The sequence below is a fragment of the Gobius niger genome, assembly GCF_951799975.1.
Source record: "Gobius niger genome assembly, chromosome: 1".
NCBI classification, from domain to species: Eukaryota; Metazoa; Chordata; class Actinopteri; order Gobiiformes; family Gobiidae; genus Gobius; species Gobius niger.
The window spans coordinates 59,322,554-59,339,063 of NC_136852.1; the positions used below are offsets into that span (position 1 = coordinate 59,322,554).

The 16,510-nt window shown below is 38.9% G+C and overlaps 2 protein-coding genes across 3 annotated transcripts in view; one reads left to right on the forward strand and one right to left on the reverse strand.

Annotated features, from left to right (window-relative positions):
* Nucleotides 1-2,348: 2,348 nt before the first annotated feature.
* On the reverse strand, nt 2,349-10,358 carry mapk1 (mitogen-activated protein kinase 1). Its single transcript, XM_079558844.1, has 8 exons — nt 9,980-10,358; nt 5,524-5,706; nt 4,992-5,181; nt 4,804-4,920; nt 4,615-4,729; nt 2,782-2,913; nt 2,573-2,682; nt 2,349-2,488 (listed from the first exon to the last, which is right to left on the reverse strand). Exons 1-8 carry the CDS (start codon nt 10,123-10,125, stop codon nt 2,372-2,374), a joined length of 1,110 nt encoding a protein of 369 aa, XP_079414970.1. The 5' UTR covers nt 10,126-10,358; the 3' UTR covers nt 2,349-2,371.
* Nucleotides 10,359-12,602: 2,244 nt separating this feature from the next.
* grsf1 (G-rich RNA sequence binding factor 1) overlaps nt 12,603-16,510 on the forward strand; it is a 121,137-nt gene continuing 117,229 nt past the window's right edge. Inside the window, exons 1-10 of one of the 2 annotated variants that reach the window (XM_079577252.1) lie at nt 12,603-13,190; nt 13,330-13,468; nt 14,543-14,701; nt 14,783-14,917; nt 15,005-15,143; nt 15,240-15,358; nt 15,442-15,527; nt 15,606-15,741; nt 15,815-15,866; nt 15,937-15,963. In XM_079577252.1, the coding sequence (XP_079433378.1) occupies nt 12,975-13,190; nt 13,330-13,468; nt 14,543-14,701; nt 14,783-14,917; nt 15,005-15,143; nt 15,240-15,358; nt 15,442-15,527; nt 15,606-15,741; nt 15,815-15,866; nt 15,937-15,940 (1,185 nt within the window). In that variant the 5' untranslated portion in view covers nt 12,603-12,974 and the 3' untranslated portion in view covers nt 15,941-15,963. Of the gene's footprint in view, nt 13,191-13,329; nt 13,469-14,542; nt 14,702-14,782; nt 14,918-15,004; nt 15,144-15,239; nt 15,359-15,441; nt 15,528-15,605; nt 15,742-15,814; nt 15,867-15,936; nt 16,009-16,510 lie in introns of those variants that run through there. The other variant, XM_079577251.1, reaches the window with a different exon arrangement.

A 16,510-nucleotide genomic window follows, 5' to 3' on the forward strand; every position in this document is an offset into this window, starting at 1 on the left:
TGTACATACAGTATATTCATTATATTTTCAGTTTTGTGCAAAATGTGAATTTACATAATTACAAGATTTCAACAGTAATTTGAACCATTTTCAAAGGACTATTAGCAATTACATTTAAACCGTACTATAATGTGGCTCTATAAATATTCAAATAAATCTAACAGAATAAACCACCCCTCTGACTTAGATCCACAGAAAATGTAGAGCCAACAGTTTAAAGAAAAATGTTCAATAGGAACATATAATGACATTGAAATTGTAGAAGGGGGGGAAAAAAATAAAAAAAATGTTTTAATTAGGTCCTATTTGACCATTTTATTACTAAGTGCTTGAATCTCATAGTACTGAGCTGAGTTTTGTTACGGTATATTTTTTGCAAAGCCACATTACAAAAGAAAGTCAGAGAAATTACTGATATAATACTAAATGAGTAGTGCACCAAAGATCTGAACAGAAGCCATCGATGACATTAATAATAATGAAGAAATGTTTTTTTTAAATATACTAGCTAAAACAGTCTTCAATTTGCAGGACTGGCTGCGACTGTCTTTTACTTGGTATTGACCCTAAACAAAATATAGATTTATGTGCAAAGCTACTTTGTTTTACTCCAGTAAAAAAAAAGGTTCTTTAATTGGCATTACTATATGGTTATTCTCCTTTTACAATAAGATGTCCACGCAATCCTCAAAAATAGAGGGAACTCTTTTGTATTTAGACGAAATGATGCAAAAGAGGAGAAAAGCACCGTGTGATTCGAAACGAGTGATATACCAGAAAGGTAAAACAAAATGAGCGCAGGCGCTCCAAGACGAGTTGACCTGGCTTGAGTGGCACTTAACATTGTCGTCTTTGTATACAGAGCTTTTAACAGTCATGCAAAGGGCACAGTATTATTCTAACAAGGTGGAAACAAGACTGAAATGAAACGGGCAAAAGGGAGGCACAGCCATGTTTTCCTCCAGACATAGTAACTTTTTGTCTGTATGAAACTTCACACAATGTACACACAAGTAGAAAATAAACAGACAAGTTTGTCAAGGCTAAGGCAAAAACCCAGGGCATTGGCCTGGTTTTTGTCCACTGTCTTCGTATTCCATTAACTTTGCTTCACAGCTGAAGTCAATACAAAAAAATATTTTGAATAGATGCTCAAAATGATATATATATATATATATACATATTATATATACATATTTATATATAATATTATATTATATATACATATGTGTATATATGTATATACATATGTGTATGTATGTGTAATATATATATATATATATATATATATATATATATATATAATATAATATAATATAAATGTAGTTTTGTTTTTATACGTATACATTTGTTAGGGGAATTGTGTGTGTCAAGAGTTAAAAACACAAACGACGATAAAACATAACTTTGGAAGAGTGAATACTCTTCAGTAATTGATGGCTTTTGGCCCATGAGGTCTCTGGCTAACTCTGATTTGTTTGCATAAAATCAGTTGTTTTTCTTTGCTTAACAGACAAGAAAATAGATATCTTTTGCGACAAGGAACTAAAAATAGATGATACAGTAGCTTAACTCGCTTGTTCAAAAATCACCACAGCACAACAGCTAGTTTATTACTGATCTAATGAAAAAAGGTGCAGAGGGAATAGCCAGAGTCACACATAGCCTTTGACACACACGTACCCAAGGGCTGATCTTGGCTTCGAAAAACAAATACCACCCAGAGCTGTAAGCCGTGATATGACACCTTCCTCCCTTCACCTCCAGAGTCAAAGAGAAAAAAATGACTGATTGGTTGAGTCCTGACGCCGTTCCTGAGCAAAGTGAACTTGACAAGCGAGACCCAAGGAATTCAGATGATTCGGATAAAAAGAAGTAAATTAAATATAAAACCAAAAAAGTCACAGGGATGTAGTGGAGGTGGGGAGGAGCGGTGGCGATCGAGAAGCCAGTTCACAGACTCATCTGTAAGAATTAAACATAGAACAAGAATGTAAAACAACAACAATGCAAAGAAAATTAAGAAACAAATGTTCTTTTACTTCTCTTAAACACTAGAGTTAAATGAAAAATAATAATGCATAGGTGTAATGAAGGATGGTTTTTAGGTACTCGATGTTGCATGACAATTTTTTGCTAGTTTGTCATTTCTATACCCTGTGGTGGTAAGCCAACTCTAGCCACAGCTGCCTAGGGGCAAACTGATGGAATTGTGCAACTACAGCTCCTCTCAACAACATCAGATTCAGCCAGGATTCGCGCAAATTCTAATTCCAAGCCACTGCCGCCCAGAATATAACTTTTCAGAATTACCCCTAATTTATTACTTGTAATTTTAGTTCTGGTTTGTATTGTGTGTAACTCACCGGTGTTAGGACCTAAAGCCAGGCTGGAAACGTGCAGTTTCTTCAAAAATTAACTCCTTTAGTGTCTCTTTAGGTAGATCATCCAACTCCATGTCAAATTTAAATGGTGCTTCAGCAACAGGCTACACACATTCACACAACCAAGTTAGAAATGAGGTAACAGACAAAACGTTATGCACTGAGTCAAAGATGTATGAAGTGCACACCTCATCTGTGGGATCATAGTATTGTTCCAAATACGGATGTGCTAGAGCCTCCTCCACCTCAATCCTTTTGTGAGGGTTAAAAGTCAACATTTTGTCCAACAGGTCCAGGGCTGCAACATGCCAAAGTGTTAGCGTCACATCAAAAGCTTTACACAATGTTGACAGCAGAGGGCTCTACAAAGTATATTCTGTAATGCAACATTTCAAACCTTTGGGATCAGCATTGGGAAAGAGGCGATTCCAGGGCACCTTGCAGCGCAATGGCAGAGATAGCAAATAGTTCCGGGCTTTAATGTTGATGATACAGTTGAGGTCTTCTTGAGAAGGAGAGCCAAGAATTCCTAAGAAATTGAGTAAAAAGTAAATGCATTGTTTAGAAAATCATTTTTTTTTTAAAGGATTTTGCAGTGAAGACAACTTATGCACGACTACTCTTCATCTTCCCACTCTCAGGCTATATTTTTGTATTTAACCATGATAATTTTATATCCCCATCAAAAAGGTTTCAGTTTTAGCGACACTAGCTGTGTAGGTTGCATATACAAATTACTATTGTTGTGAAGGGACAGCGGAGAACAGTTGGTTATGAGGAGCAAATGTTCAAACTGGCGATGCTTGTCAAAAGAATTAACTCAAGTCCATTTCTTTTTCTTTTAAAAAAAATCGACCCCAACAGCAGTATCCTGTATTTTTAACCCTTTCACTGAAGCCCCTCAGTGTTTTAAGGTAAAGACAACTTCACCATACTTGTCCTGATCCTGTTCATGGCCAAACTCTCTTCCCTGCTCTGTTAAGTTTAGTTTTTGCTCTGCTGCCCTTGTAACCGCTGTACAAAAGAAGGAAGTGTGCCCTCTGGTGGCATTGAGCGTAACTACATTTTACAACATCATCATCAAACCTTCAGCAGACGAAAGACTACATGATTTTTTCAGTTTTAAAATTAATTTGTGAAGAAAATCTATGGGTTGACATTGCACGACTGAGATTAGGGTCCACAACGCAAGTTTGCTTGGTGTAGGGACAATTTCCTTAATGTAAACAGACCAAGGGCCAAACCTGCCAATTTCAGCCCAAAGTAAAGTCTCACTTTTTACAAATGCCAGTGCTGTACATAAGATATAACCTAATTCGGTGTTCTGTTTGGAGCAAAGTAATTGCCAGTATATCCCCCCTTTTTTGTAATAATTTAACTCTTTTAAAAATGGTCTGTCCTCTCTTCCTGCTTTATACATCTTTATACTTTGAAGAAAAAAACAACCCCAGATCAGCAAAGATATGCCACTTTTTGCTAGCGTGAGAAAAACGGATGTCTGGATTGGTCAACAATGTCATGTGATCACTGTCAGTCCAACGTGGTTCAATGGTGCAAGCAAGAGGCTTCTTGAACTCGTGTATAGTTCTCTCAAATGGTGATTAAAAGCAGACAAAGCGAAGACGTGGGACATATTTCTTCTTTTTGTTGCTTAATGGCAGGTGGGACTAAACATTACCACCACATACTGTGCTGGAGTGTGGGACAGAGTAAAGAGTGACATATTTCCAGTGGATTTGATAAGAAAAGAAGATGGATGGACAGAATTCAGCCCACATTGGAGAGAAATAGCTGCATTGTGGCTGGATAAAGTGGTTGTTGTTGGTGATATGTTTTGCTCTCTCTGGCCATTACTTTGTTGTTTGTGCCTCTGTTATGATACTGGAGAAATGAAAAGGGAGGTATTTTCTGTGTGTATTCCACTCTGTTATTGGCCGCTGCATTCCGTGCGTTCACTTCACAATAAGATCACCCACGCTTCTCTTGTGTGTCCAATATTGGCCATAAAATTCAAACCCGCTTGATTAACTGCGACTGGGGACTAGTCGTGTATTACTGCCGTCCACATTACATGATTTGAACATGAGTCGAGTTGTGAACCCCCCACACCAAGAGACTCGATACTCTTCAACTCATCACGACTCACTGCATAATAAAGAAGTTGTAAAAGCCCAAATAAAGCAGTTGCATATTTATTGTTACTTGAATGTGATGTGTGGTGTAATTTTACCCAAGATGTGGTTAAGCTGATCCAGGTAGTGCTTTCCTGGAAAAATTGGCCTGTTGGATAACATCTCTGCCAGAATGCAGCCAACTGACCAGATGTCTATAGACTTGGTATAGCCCTAAAAATGTTATAATAACAAACGATTAAAATGTTGTTTGTGTCCAGAAATGTATTCCTTGACAGTATAGGTACCTTGGAGTTAAGCATTATCTCAGGAGCTCGGTACCAACGTGTCGCGACATACTCCGTTAGGAATCCAGTGTGGTCGTGGTCAGGATCAGCCACACGTGCCAAACCAAAATCGCAGATCTAGATAATTAACAAAAAATATTTCAAGTTAAAAACTGATGCAAACTTCACAGACTAAAAAATGTGTTCACCTTGAGATCACAGGTGGTATTAAGCAAAAGATTGGAAGGCTTCAGGTCACGGTGCAAGACATTGGCAGAGTGAATGTATTTGAGCCCTCGTAAAATCTGGTAGAGAAAGTAACAGATGTGGTCGTTGCTCAAGTGTTGGGTTTTGAGAAGCTTGTACAGGTCTGTTTCCATGAGGTCCTGGACAATATATCTGCCAAGGGGAGTTAAGGATCCACACCAGAAAAGGCACATCGTTGTTGATTTCAGACATTTTCAATAGATTGACAAACTAAAATAACAAGAAAAAGATAGATTTTGAATTCCGTTCACTACAATAATGTGCAAGACTTAACAGATGGCTGCTGTGCTGCAGTAAATGGAAGCCCTGCTAAAAGCAAGATGACAGGAGGCTATTATGCAACAACAAGCTCCTCATCAAACAGAAACTAAACATTAGTGATAACTAACATAATATTTGAATCACATCAAGAGACTTGAATGTTTGCTCAGAAACATTGTTGGAGATCATTCCAGCTATAAGGCTGTAGGATACACATCCTTCATCTGGTCGATAGTTGGAGTGCGGATGATGTCATTGATTCCAATGATGTTCTCATGTTTGAAGCGCAGGAGGATCTTGATCTCTCGAAGTGTGCGCTGGCAGTAGGTTTGATGCTCAAAGGGGCTGATCTTCTTGATGGCAACACGAATTTTGTTGTCTCGGTCATATGCAGAACTGAAACATACAACAACAACAAAATATATAAATATATGTATATCAAAAGAAAATATACATTACTAAAACTAAATTACACAAGATTAAAAGATATTTGATTGCATTATGTCTGTTCGGGAATATACGGGAACATTGATGCAGGCTGAGTATGAAGCATTGTTTGGCTCTTCTGAGACGCTGCCTCCTCCACATGAGGGGAAAGCAGCCCTAGTACTTAACTGTACGCGACTGTTCATGTGACCTCACGACGACTCTGGACTGTTTTGCGTTTTGCACAAGCAGATTTGCAAATACATTACTAAGGAGTTGTTTTAATGAAATGTTTAATTTCACACTCATGTTTCTGATTGAAGATTTAGGAAAAACGTTTTACATCCACAAACCAAATCCACATCCACATTTCAAAGAGCTAGACTGACTGAACACCGCCCACTTGCGATGACAAAATAAGAAAAGGAGTTGCTATAGAGATGGATGTGTAGGGACTGAAATGTAAACAAAAGACTGACCGCCTTCTGCAAAGGAAATATGAGTGACCTTCCTTCCACTTAAAGAGCAATGCACTTGTGCTTATCCGTGTGCGCATGGACATCCGTGTGCACAAACTGTGCGTGGGAGGAAACACTTCTCCGTGTAACTGTTCTACACCCGCAGTTCTGCAGGCTGCGAGAAGCTACAAGGCTTTCCCCCTGCAAGATTACAAATATATAGCACAGCCATGATTTATCACAACAATTAGGCCATGTCAGTATTTCTTTAAGTGACATTCTTTTTCTTTCTTTTACACACAAAGAGTGGTGACTATTTTGAGCTTCTTGTAAACACCACTGGCACTTACAGCAGAACCCCTAACCTTGTAGGATATCAAAGGGAAATAAGTAGAGTAAAGATGAAACATTTGTCTTGTTCTATTCTGAAGTCTAATCAACAATGGTATCCACTGCAGTATGTTTGGTCTGTCACTTAAGATGAGAGTTTACATCATCGGCAACTTCACCAGACCTTTTTGCAGTACAGTAGACAGCAGTCAGAGCAGAGCCAGGCTCCGCTACTGTCTCTCATAAAACACAACCCTCTTGGCCCGGTTACCTGAACTATCTATACACACCGATAGCACCCATGCACACACTTGCAAGGTGCAAGGAGTCACCTTAGCCATTTCGACTTGTGTACAGTTGTTTGAGCATGCTCAGATCTCAGTGCAGAAGTAAAGGGGGCTGCGTTTCCAAGGAGACAAGAATACAAGGCCTCACACTGCAGCCGAAGTTATGCAACAGGGCTGCACTGTTGCCATGACAAAGTTCAAGGGGGTGAAAGCTACCCATTAAGAACAGTGTGCATTAAAACAATATTTGACTTGTGCATCCTTCACACCCCGCTGACCAATGGTATGAATTCAACAAATTTCACATATTTGCTGAGTAAATAAATTGTCATAAATAAGTGTTTGACAATTATAAAGATTTGAATCAAAATGTGATTGATTCTATGGTTATTCTTATTATCAGCATGATGTCTTTGATTCAATAGGCTGACAATTGTGAGGTATTAACAGCTCAGTTTGAGGCACTGCAATGGAAAAAGCATTTCTTTTTTGTTCAAACTGAACAACAAGAGAGACATTTTAAATCTATTAAATTTTACTTTTGATTATGATATTAGATGCCATACTTAACATCTGAGATTCTGAAGATACATTTCACATACATCACAGAATACATTTAGGCATGCCAAGAAGCAGAACAACAAGAATAAAACATATTTCAGATCATATAGAGGACTTACAGCGTTAGCTCAGCAGGTAAACTTATTGCAGTTTGCAAAGGAAAATGTACAGAAAAATTGCAGTCTTTGAGATTTTAAAATTGCATCAACTAAAACTTGTGGTTTTGAACTGATGCAATTGCAATGCAAAATAAAGTTGTGGCAGTAACAGCTCATTGTTTGGTGTGGACTGGAGTTCAGACGTTGGAGGAATAAAATTGACACTATCTGAGGTAAGTGGTTATGCGATGGAACGCATACCACCACATTAATTACAAACCTCAGTTTGTTCTTCAAACTTTTTTAAATGTATATTTTGTTAACAACAGAAGAAGTAAGCTATTTTCAGATGTTGTGATGATTCAAAAAAATAATTGACTCAAAAACTGTCAATATATTAAGAGGAAATTTACTCTGATTTACACCAGAGACTGCCTCGTTCATGACGGACACTCTGCTTCAGGAGCCAAAAACAGCAGTACTCTAAAGCTCTTCACTTTGAACACTGCTGACAAACAATATTCTGATCAAGCACACTGTGGTCACATGTTGTCGTACTCCAAACAAAAAGAAATCATTATTTCAGGACGAGTTACAAACTATTTTTGAGGCACATATGAAGCGCTAATGCAGATGTTACTGTGTGCACCAGTTCATGAATGTGTCTGCAGATTTAAGCTGTGATATGTACTGTATGCATGAATGTCTTGCATGCTTCCTAACCCAAGAGTCATCATCACGCTCGTCTTGTCGCTACGCTATAATCACACAAATTACATCGCCTCCTGAATTGCACAACAGGATTTCTGAGTGTCAAGGCTCTCATTCTCTCCCTCCTTCTCCTATTGGCTGCAGAGAAGTGGTACTGATGTCAGAGACAGAGGGGTTGCCATGGAAATGGGCGCCACGGTGGCATTTCAAGAGGACGGCTCATGGCAGAATGAAGCCGAACATCAACAGAGGCAAAGAATCAAGATGGGTCAAGATGAGGCAGGCTGGAGTTTTACTTTTTTTGAGTTTTTAAATAGTCTATAAACTGTGTTATTCTTCATAGGCTGCCAAGAACATGAATCATCATATCTTTAAATTTCAGTGAAATATATTGACAATAAATCCAGAAATTTTCACTGAATTGACAATTATTCCAGCTGAGTAAATACAAAGTAATTGTGAAGTACAGAATAAAAAACACTTAAGGTCCAAGCAGGTTAAAAGTGTGTTGGGAGGTAAACACAATACAGACTTAAAAAAAAAGAAAAAAGACCATTAATAATTTGTGGTTGATGCAATTTGGAAAGAGCTTTTTACTTTTATCCCAACAAGCAGTAGAAGTTCAGTAGCATCGATCTAGAATGTTCTGCACACAGAGCAGTCGAACACATCTATTAAACTAAAACACACAAATATTGCAAATATTTCATTGACCAGGAACTACGATGATGACGACCTTTTAAACTGGTCACACATATCATTTTATTTTCATTTCATTTCATTGTGTGTGATAATGATATGTAATTGAGGGAAATTTTATCAAGAAGTTCACATTCAAGTCAAACTGAATAAAGCTGCCTCAAAGCACTGTCTGATTTCCACGGTGCACAACATCCTCACATCATAGCCTGATGCTCAAAAAACAGAACCACCAAGATAAAAGCATGAGGCCTGAGGCAGAAGAATCACCCATTGCAAATGCCTATGCTACAAGAACGTAGGTACAACCCAACAAGAATAAAGTGAGTTCAACCAGAAGCCATTTAGTCTTTCTTGCATTTAGATTTGCAAATGACAGAATGGAAATTGACGTTTGTGGTTATTCTGGTGAAATCTTATGATAAAAAAAATCTCATCATCAGGTATGACAAGCATGCTGTGTGATGATGACATGAAAAAAACAAGAGCAATGAACAAAAAAAACTTTGTACATGAATGAAATAGGTGTGTTTTCTACTTGCAAGACACACTGCAGGCAACATGAATTACTTTTCACGTTTCAAACATCACCTAAAATTCTCAATAAGCTGTTTAAATAATTCTAATTCTACAATGACCCCAAAGATAAACGGAATTGATTGTTTATTCTTACATGGTTGTGATAACATTTGAGATGGATTATTTTCTCTAGTCTTACTTTTTAAAATCTTGTTTCTTGTCTCAGCCTGGAATCCCCAAAACACACACTAGATTCCCAGATTGTTTTTTGCTTTTTTTAATACAGACTAAGTGACAAAAACTGCTTGTGTCCAGAGCAAAGCATGAAGCCTGAACATCTTCTAGTAGTTCATTCACTTTTGACTTCTTGCTGTGCATGACTGTTGGGATAAACATGATAAACATGGGAAAATGCAAGACATCTCTGGGGATGTGGCGAACTAGCACTGACTTGGTGCTGGTGCTGCTGTTTGGTCAAGCGGCGTGTCGGGAATATGTTTTTTTTTTTCTTTGGCTGCCGACTTGTTGAAATGACGGCGACAACTGAGCAGATTTGTAAGAGTAAGCACTTGTTACGTACCACACCATCCCGTAGGCTCCCTCCCCGATGTAGGAGAGGTTGCTGTAGCGAGGTCCCACGTCGAAGGCCTGCCCACGGACCAACTCAGTCCCGGGCCCGGGGCTGGGGCCGCAGCCAGCAGGGGCAGACACCGCAGCCGTCGCCATTACGAGTGCTAGCTTTCTACTAAGCCAACAAACAGAAAGGTTAGAAAATGTAACGGGTGCGTGCTCCTATCCAAAGGTCCTATCTGCGGAGATCAGCTCGGCCCTGATCGAGGTGGTTTTGCATCTGTGGTCGTGCGGTTTTGAGGGAGCTCTCTGCCGTTATGTTGAGCGCTGGCGGAGGCTGGAGGCACTGCACACACAGCGCATAGCGACCGACGGCCGACCACTGCAGGTCTAACGGAGGCCGTCACGTGACAATCCACATTTGTCTGTCTCTGAGGTCTGGATGGGATTAGAAAAAATAGTTAGACCATATTACTTGTATGATCAACAAGCAAGTCCAGTATTGACAGCTATGATGTACCAAAAATCATTCATGAAATCAATTAGAATAATAGCTACATGTTTTAACCCTTAAAGGAACAGGCCACCGTTTATACATACTGAAGACGAGTTGATGCGTACCATTGACAGTAGGCTATATGATGCGTACCTATATAGACCCTTTAATTGTTTGTAAACATTCGGGGCTTAGCTGGAGGCAGGAAGTTAGATTCCTATCCATTTCCATTGGAGCTGTTGTCATGGTAACTATAAACAAATGTTTAACTGTTTTTGGAAATATCAAATAAACCTCATTTTATTGTCTCAAATGTCATTTCTCTTGGTCTTGTTACAATCGCTAGTATTAGTTTAATCGTATTTCTCTTGATCACTTCCTGCCTCCAGATGATGTCACTGATGATGTCAGCAGATACAGACGGCATCTCTTCAATCGCCCATATATGGTCATGTTTGAAAACAGTTAAGGGGGAAAACAATTTTGACAAAATCTATCTCTAATCCTTTCTCTAATTATTCAAAGTGGTTCAACAGCCCATAAATACATAAAAAAAACGGAGAATGCTAACATGATGCTACATGTTAGCATCGGGCTAATCCTAACGGTTAGCTAGTGCTAGCTACAACTGCCGTTTTTTCACTTCTACTGAACAATCTGCTGTGAGAAAATATCCATATGGACCCGATTTACACTTGACTATATTTGAATGTGATGAATAAGTTCATGTTCCACCAGAAAATGGCTAAAAAGAGTGAAAAATTGTGTTTCACAAAAGATTCTATTTTCCCCCTCGGCAAGGCCACGCCCCTTTTTATGACGAGATGCCTTCTGTATCTATCTAGTCTTTGTGCGTGCCCTCAGTCACACAAAACGACCAAAGAAGTTGTTTGCATTTGGCCTCTCCCAGTATATTCCTATAGCTCCAAACGGGGATGAAGCTGGAAGCTAGCACGCTCTTCCACGGGCACACACAAAGACCAGACAGGTATCAACTCGTCTAAGCTCAGGTAAGAACATATCTCAGTATGGAAGAACTGTGTGACCTCAGTCATGCAAAAAGACCAAAGATGCTGTTAACATTTGGCCTCTCCCAGTACCTATATTCCTATAGCTCCAAACGGGTTGAAATTAGAAGCGACCAAGCTCTTCCACAGGCACGCACAAAGACATCAACATCAACTCGTCTAAGCTCAGGTAAGAACATTATGGTATGGAAAAACGGTGGCCTGTTCCCTTAAAGTGATAGTCTGTAAGTTTGCAAAGTGAGGAAAGATGCCCTCCCCTCTTTAACCAGAAAGCCCTTCTTAAAGTAACACCTCATTTACACCGAGCACGTTACGTCCACGGTAGTTTGCAAACTATGGAGAGCAGGAACAGAATTTTCAAAAGTAAACTATCAAGCTCCTCCCCCCACCTCTCCTGACTGGATCTGACTGGCTGGTTCACAGGAAAAGCTCGTCTCATTGGTCAACGTGGGAGGATGCTAGACCCTGATTTGCTGAGATCCGGGAAGGAGGGACTTTACAAAAAATAACAGGTATATATTATTACGTACTTAACCTTCAAAAGAAAGACCAGGTGATCAATTTTGCAATGTCCTTCTCACCCTGGACATGGACTATTCACCCCCTCCCCTCAGGCAGGTGGCTACAATCTATCAAGATCCCGCCACAACAGAACAGTTTTTTCCCCTCCACCATCAGACTCATGAACAAAAAACAAGACCCATAACTTAGGCACAGACTCATGGGTGTAATTTGCTCTATTGCACTGTGTGGTGTGTCCACACTTAGATCAGCTGCTATCACTTTATCACTTTGTCCCTTTATATACCAACTACCAACACATCGGTAAATACAATCCCGCTGTTGTTCTATGGCAATTGTTGTCGTCTTACCATATTTGATCCTTTATTATGTATTATGTATCGTATGTATTTGCATTTGGGTAAAGCCGAACCGAACAGAAAATGTGCGAGCTGTGCTAAATTTTTATTTCTTTATCTAACTTTTTTTTTTTTACAGTAAATCGCGAGGTGGTGCTGTTGCCATAATAAAATAAAAACAGAAGCTGATAAATCTTAGATCCAGCAGGTGGCGGTAATGTGCATTCAGTGTGATTGCCAATCGCTATAAAATACCAAAATAAGAGGGAGAAGAAAATTCAGCTTTTGAGAAAATCTTATCACAACCGTAAATTACGCAATAATCACTTTTGTGTAGTAGGTCAAGGCCTGTGGGTTTTTTTTTTTAGCGGTTCTTGACTTTTGAGTTGTGAAATTAGCGCCTGCAGTAACGTCGTGAAAAGATACGACAGAGCTGTTTCCGGTTAGCTCTCATGCTAACGCTGGATGATGCTACTGCGACAGAGCTCAGACTGTCCTTGAGACACGTGAGTGCACTATGCCCAAGAGTTAGTTTCTATTCGCTGTGAAACAAAAGTGGGGTTGTATTTCACTAAATATTGGATTATCTAATTCAGGCGTCCCAGGTCTACGTTTGGGAACATGAGTTGCCCCTGTAAAGCAATGCTGTGTTTATTACAGCGCAGTGTCAGAGTCGCCCAAATAACCTTGCCGAGAGTAAATAACTCATATGTATTATCTGGTGGTCGGAGTTTTATCCACCACAGGTCAGTGTCGTCAACAGTTCGAGGTGTCGGTTTTAGAAGTTCTGTGGCGCAATCTGTTCTGAGGACCAGCAGTCTCAATTTCTGTACCAAGGTGGGTAGCCTATGACAAATGTCATTTTTTCTATATTTGTGTAATGTGTTATTTAGCCAACCATTCTGTTTTAAAAGTCTGTCACCAGGATAACGTTTAGTTATATTATATAACAATGTATATCCTTTATTTCCTACAGTCACCAGTAGAAGATGAGTATCCCCCTCTGCCAGACTACCAAAGTGATTCAGTCTTGCAGAGGAAAGAAGTTTACATTATTCAAGTGAAAGGTCTCCCGTGGTCTTGTACACCCCAGGATCTTTCACAGTTTTTTTCCGGTAAATTGTATGTAATAATCAGTGTTGAAGAGAATACTTTGAAATTCTATTTATTTAGTTACAGAATACTGAATACGTATTCTGTAACTAATGCTGTTACTTTGTCCTATCAGAGTACAGTATACTACCGTATTGTATGCACTGAATACTTATTTAAGATGGGACAGTGCATACTAATTAATATGAGTCCTCAATGTCCTCATGCAAATATGCCAGAGTTAGCTACAATGGCTAATTTTCATCTGTAGATGTTAGAATAATAGGTAGCTAAACTTGCTACACTGCCTGTTAGGAATGTAGTCACTGTTTACTAGGAATTAAACACTTTGCAAATGCCCACAGCCTCGAGTGACATAGATCTAAAAGTCTACCCGGCTGTTTTGATCTTTTCTTTTTCATTTTATGAATATGAAACTGAAATTTTATGATAGAATACATACCTTTGAATTTAAAGGAATAGGCCACTGTTTTTAAATACTGAGATATGTTCTTACCTTAGCTTGGACAAGTTGATGCGTAGCTGTCTGGTCTTTACGCGTGCCCTCAGTCACGTAAACAGAGCACAGACGGCGTTAGCATATAGCCTCTCCTCTTCTCATCTATGGATCCAAACAGGTGAAGTTGGAAGCAACCAAACTCTTCCACGTTTTCCCTATTTAAATATGGTTGCATGAGCCTTTGCACGGTTCAAGTATAGTCACACCAAATTAAACATAAAAATATAATAAAAAGGGGAACTATATTGTAAGGTGTTGTAATGTTACTAAGCCTCGCAATATAGTTCCCCTTTTTATCCACTTAGAAAATCGCTATGTTTAATGTAAAAAGACCAGACGGCTACATATCAACTCATCTCAGCTAAGGTAAGAACATATCTCAGTATTTAAAAATGGTGGCCTATTCCTTTAAGACCGTAACTCTATTCCAAAACCCTCAAAAGAAACAGTAACCTGAATACAGTTACTGAAAATGAGTATTAGAAATACATGCATTCTGTTACTATCGAATACTGGTGAAAATTACACATTATCAATAGTTTTGCCTATGCTTCACAATATGACTTTTATGCTCCAGAGTGCAGGATTCGTAATGGTTTGGAAGGGATTCACCTCACCACTAATCGACTGACTGGCAAGCCGTCTGGACAAGCCTTTATTGAAGTGGAACACGAAGATGACGTCAGCAAAGCTCTGGAGAAGCACAGACAGTACTTGGGTCCTCGCTATGTTGAAGGTTGTAAATTTGTAAAGTTGTTTTAGCAAGTGGCTTATTTTTCAGGACCAAAAAAGCACTTAAACATTTTTGCCTTTTTAGTGTTTGAGGTTACCAACAGTGATGCTGAATCCATCTTGAAAAATGCTGTGGATGATGCCTCTTCAAACTGTGTTGTGCGCCTCAGAGGCTTACCATATTCCTCATCTGAGGAAGACATTCTCCAATTTTTTTCAGGTGGGCAAAAATCGTGCTCTTCCTGTGTGAAGCGCAGCATAAAGAGATTAAACCATCAGTGGCCACTTCTCTATTTTCTGTTTTTAGGGTTAGATATTGTGCAGAATGGTATAACAATTGTTGCAGATCACCAAGGGAGAAACTCTGGACAAGCTTATGTTGAGTTTGCATCAAGACAAGCCTTTGAAGAGGCTCTGAGGAAACACCGAGAACTGATAGGAAACAGGTAACAGACATCAGCAAACATCTTGACCATGGTACTTTTAAAAGTGGAAACCCTGTTATGGTCTTGTGATAAATATTTCCTGTCCATCTCTTGCAGATACATTGAAGTTTTCCCCAGCAGAAAGGATGAAATTCGTACTGGTAGGAGTCGCCGCACAAGCTTATTTCAGCAAAGCTCAACGCCAAGAACTGAATCTATCCAACACAACAGACATGGTGAGTATTATGGTATAGGACTGGACTTGTACTGCTTTTTATTATTTCATTTTTAAATAATGGAATGAGGAACTGCTTTTTAGGATCCCATTTGAGTTCAGCCCCACTGTCCCATTATGTTCATATGAGAGGTCTCCCATTTAGTGCGTCTGGAGAGGACATTGTCAAGGTGAAAACCAAGAAGACATTTCTCAAGTGTATATTATTTATGTGTGGATGTATTATTTATATATTCATTTTACTGTAGTTCTTCACCCCTTTGCTGGTGACCAAAGTGCTAGTTGAGTTTGGTCCAGATGGAAGACCAAGTGGAGAAGCTGATGTTTACTTTAGTTGCCATCAGGAAGCAGTGGCTGCCATGTCCAGAGACAGAATGCATATAGGTTTGCCACGAAGATGATCAGATTTTGTACTTAACAAATACACACTTGACCATCTCCATTTTGTTATTTTCAGGTGAAAGATATGTCGAGCTATTCCTAAACTCGGATCCAGACAGCGACAGAAGGTATGAAGCACAATAATCCTTTTCAGTTTGTAATCTTGATCAATACTAAACCATAACTTTTGTTCTGTAGATAAATGAAGATGGACACTATACACATCGACTTACACAAAGCATGGTTATTATAATAAAACATTTAACATGTATTCTGTTATCAAATCTTACTTAACATCCAAAGTGTCAATAAAATATTTCAGGTTTTTTACTTGATTTGGCTTCTTAAATAATACAAGCATGAATCCACTTCATATGAATCTTTATTCAAAATGTGAGCGCAACATCAAACTACACCACACTTTACAGAAAAAAAGTAAAGTACAGAATTTTGATTGAAGCAGTTATGATTTTTAATTAAGGCCAGTCATCAAATTTAGCACAATGGCATATACAGTATCCAGAATAAACTTTTTTACATTTTAGTCTTTTATGGTACTAGCTACTGTCATTATAGCCTACACGTTCAATTTTTATGTGTTTCTTCAGCAGCCCAAACCATGAATGTTTTATAGTCCATTCTTTGGCAACGTAAACCATGATAAATAAATGTTCTGCATTTGCCCCATCCTGCGCCTGCCTGTGGGAAACGTATGCAGGGCAATCGAACAGTTGGCCAGATGATCTCTGACTGAATGCTTTAAATAAGATTG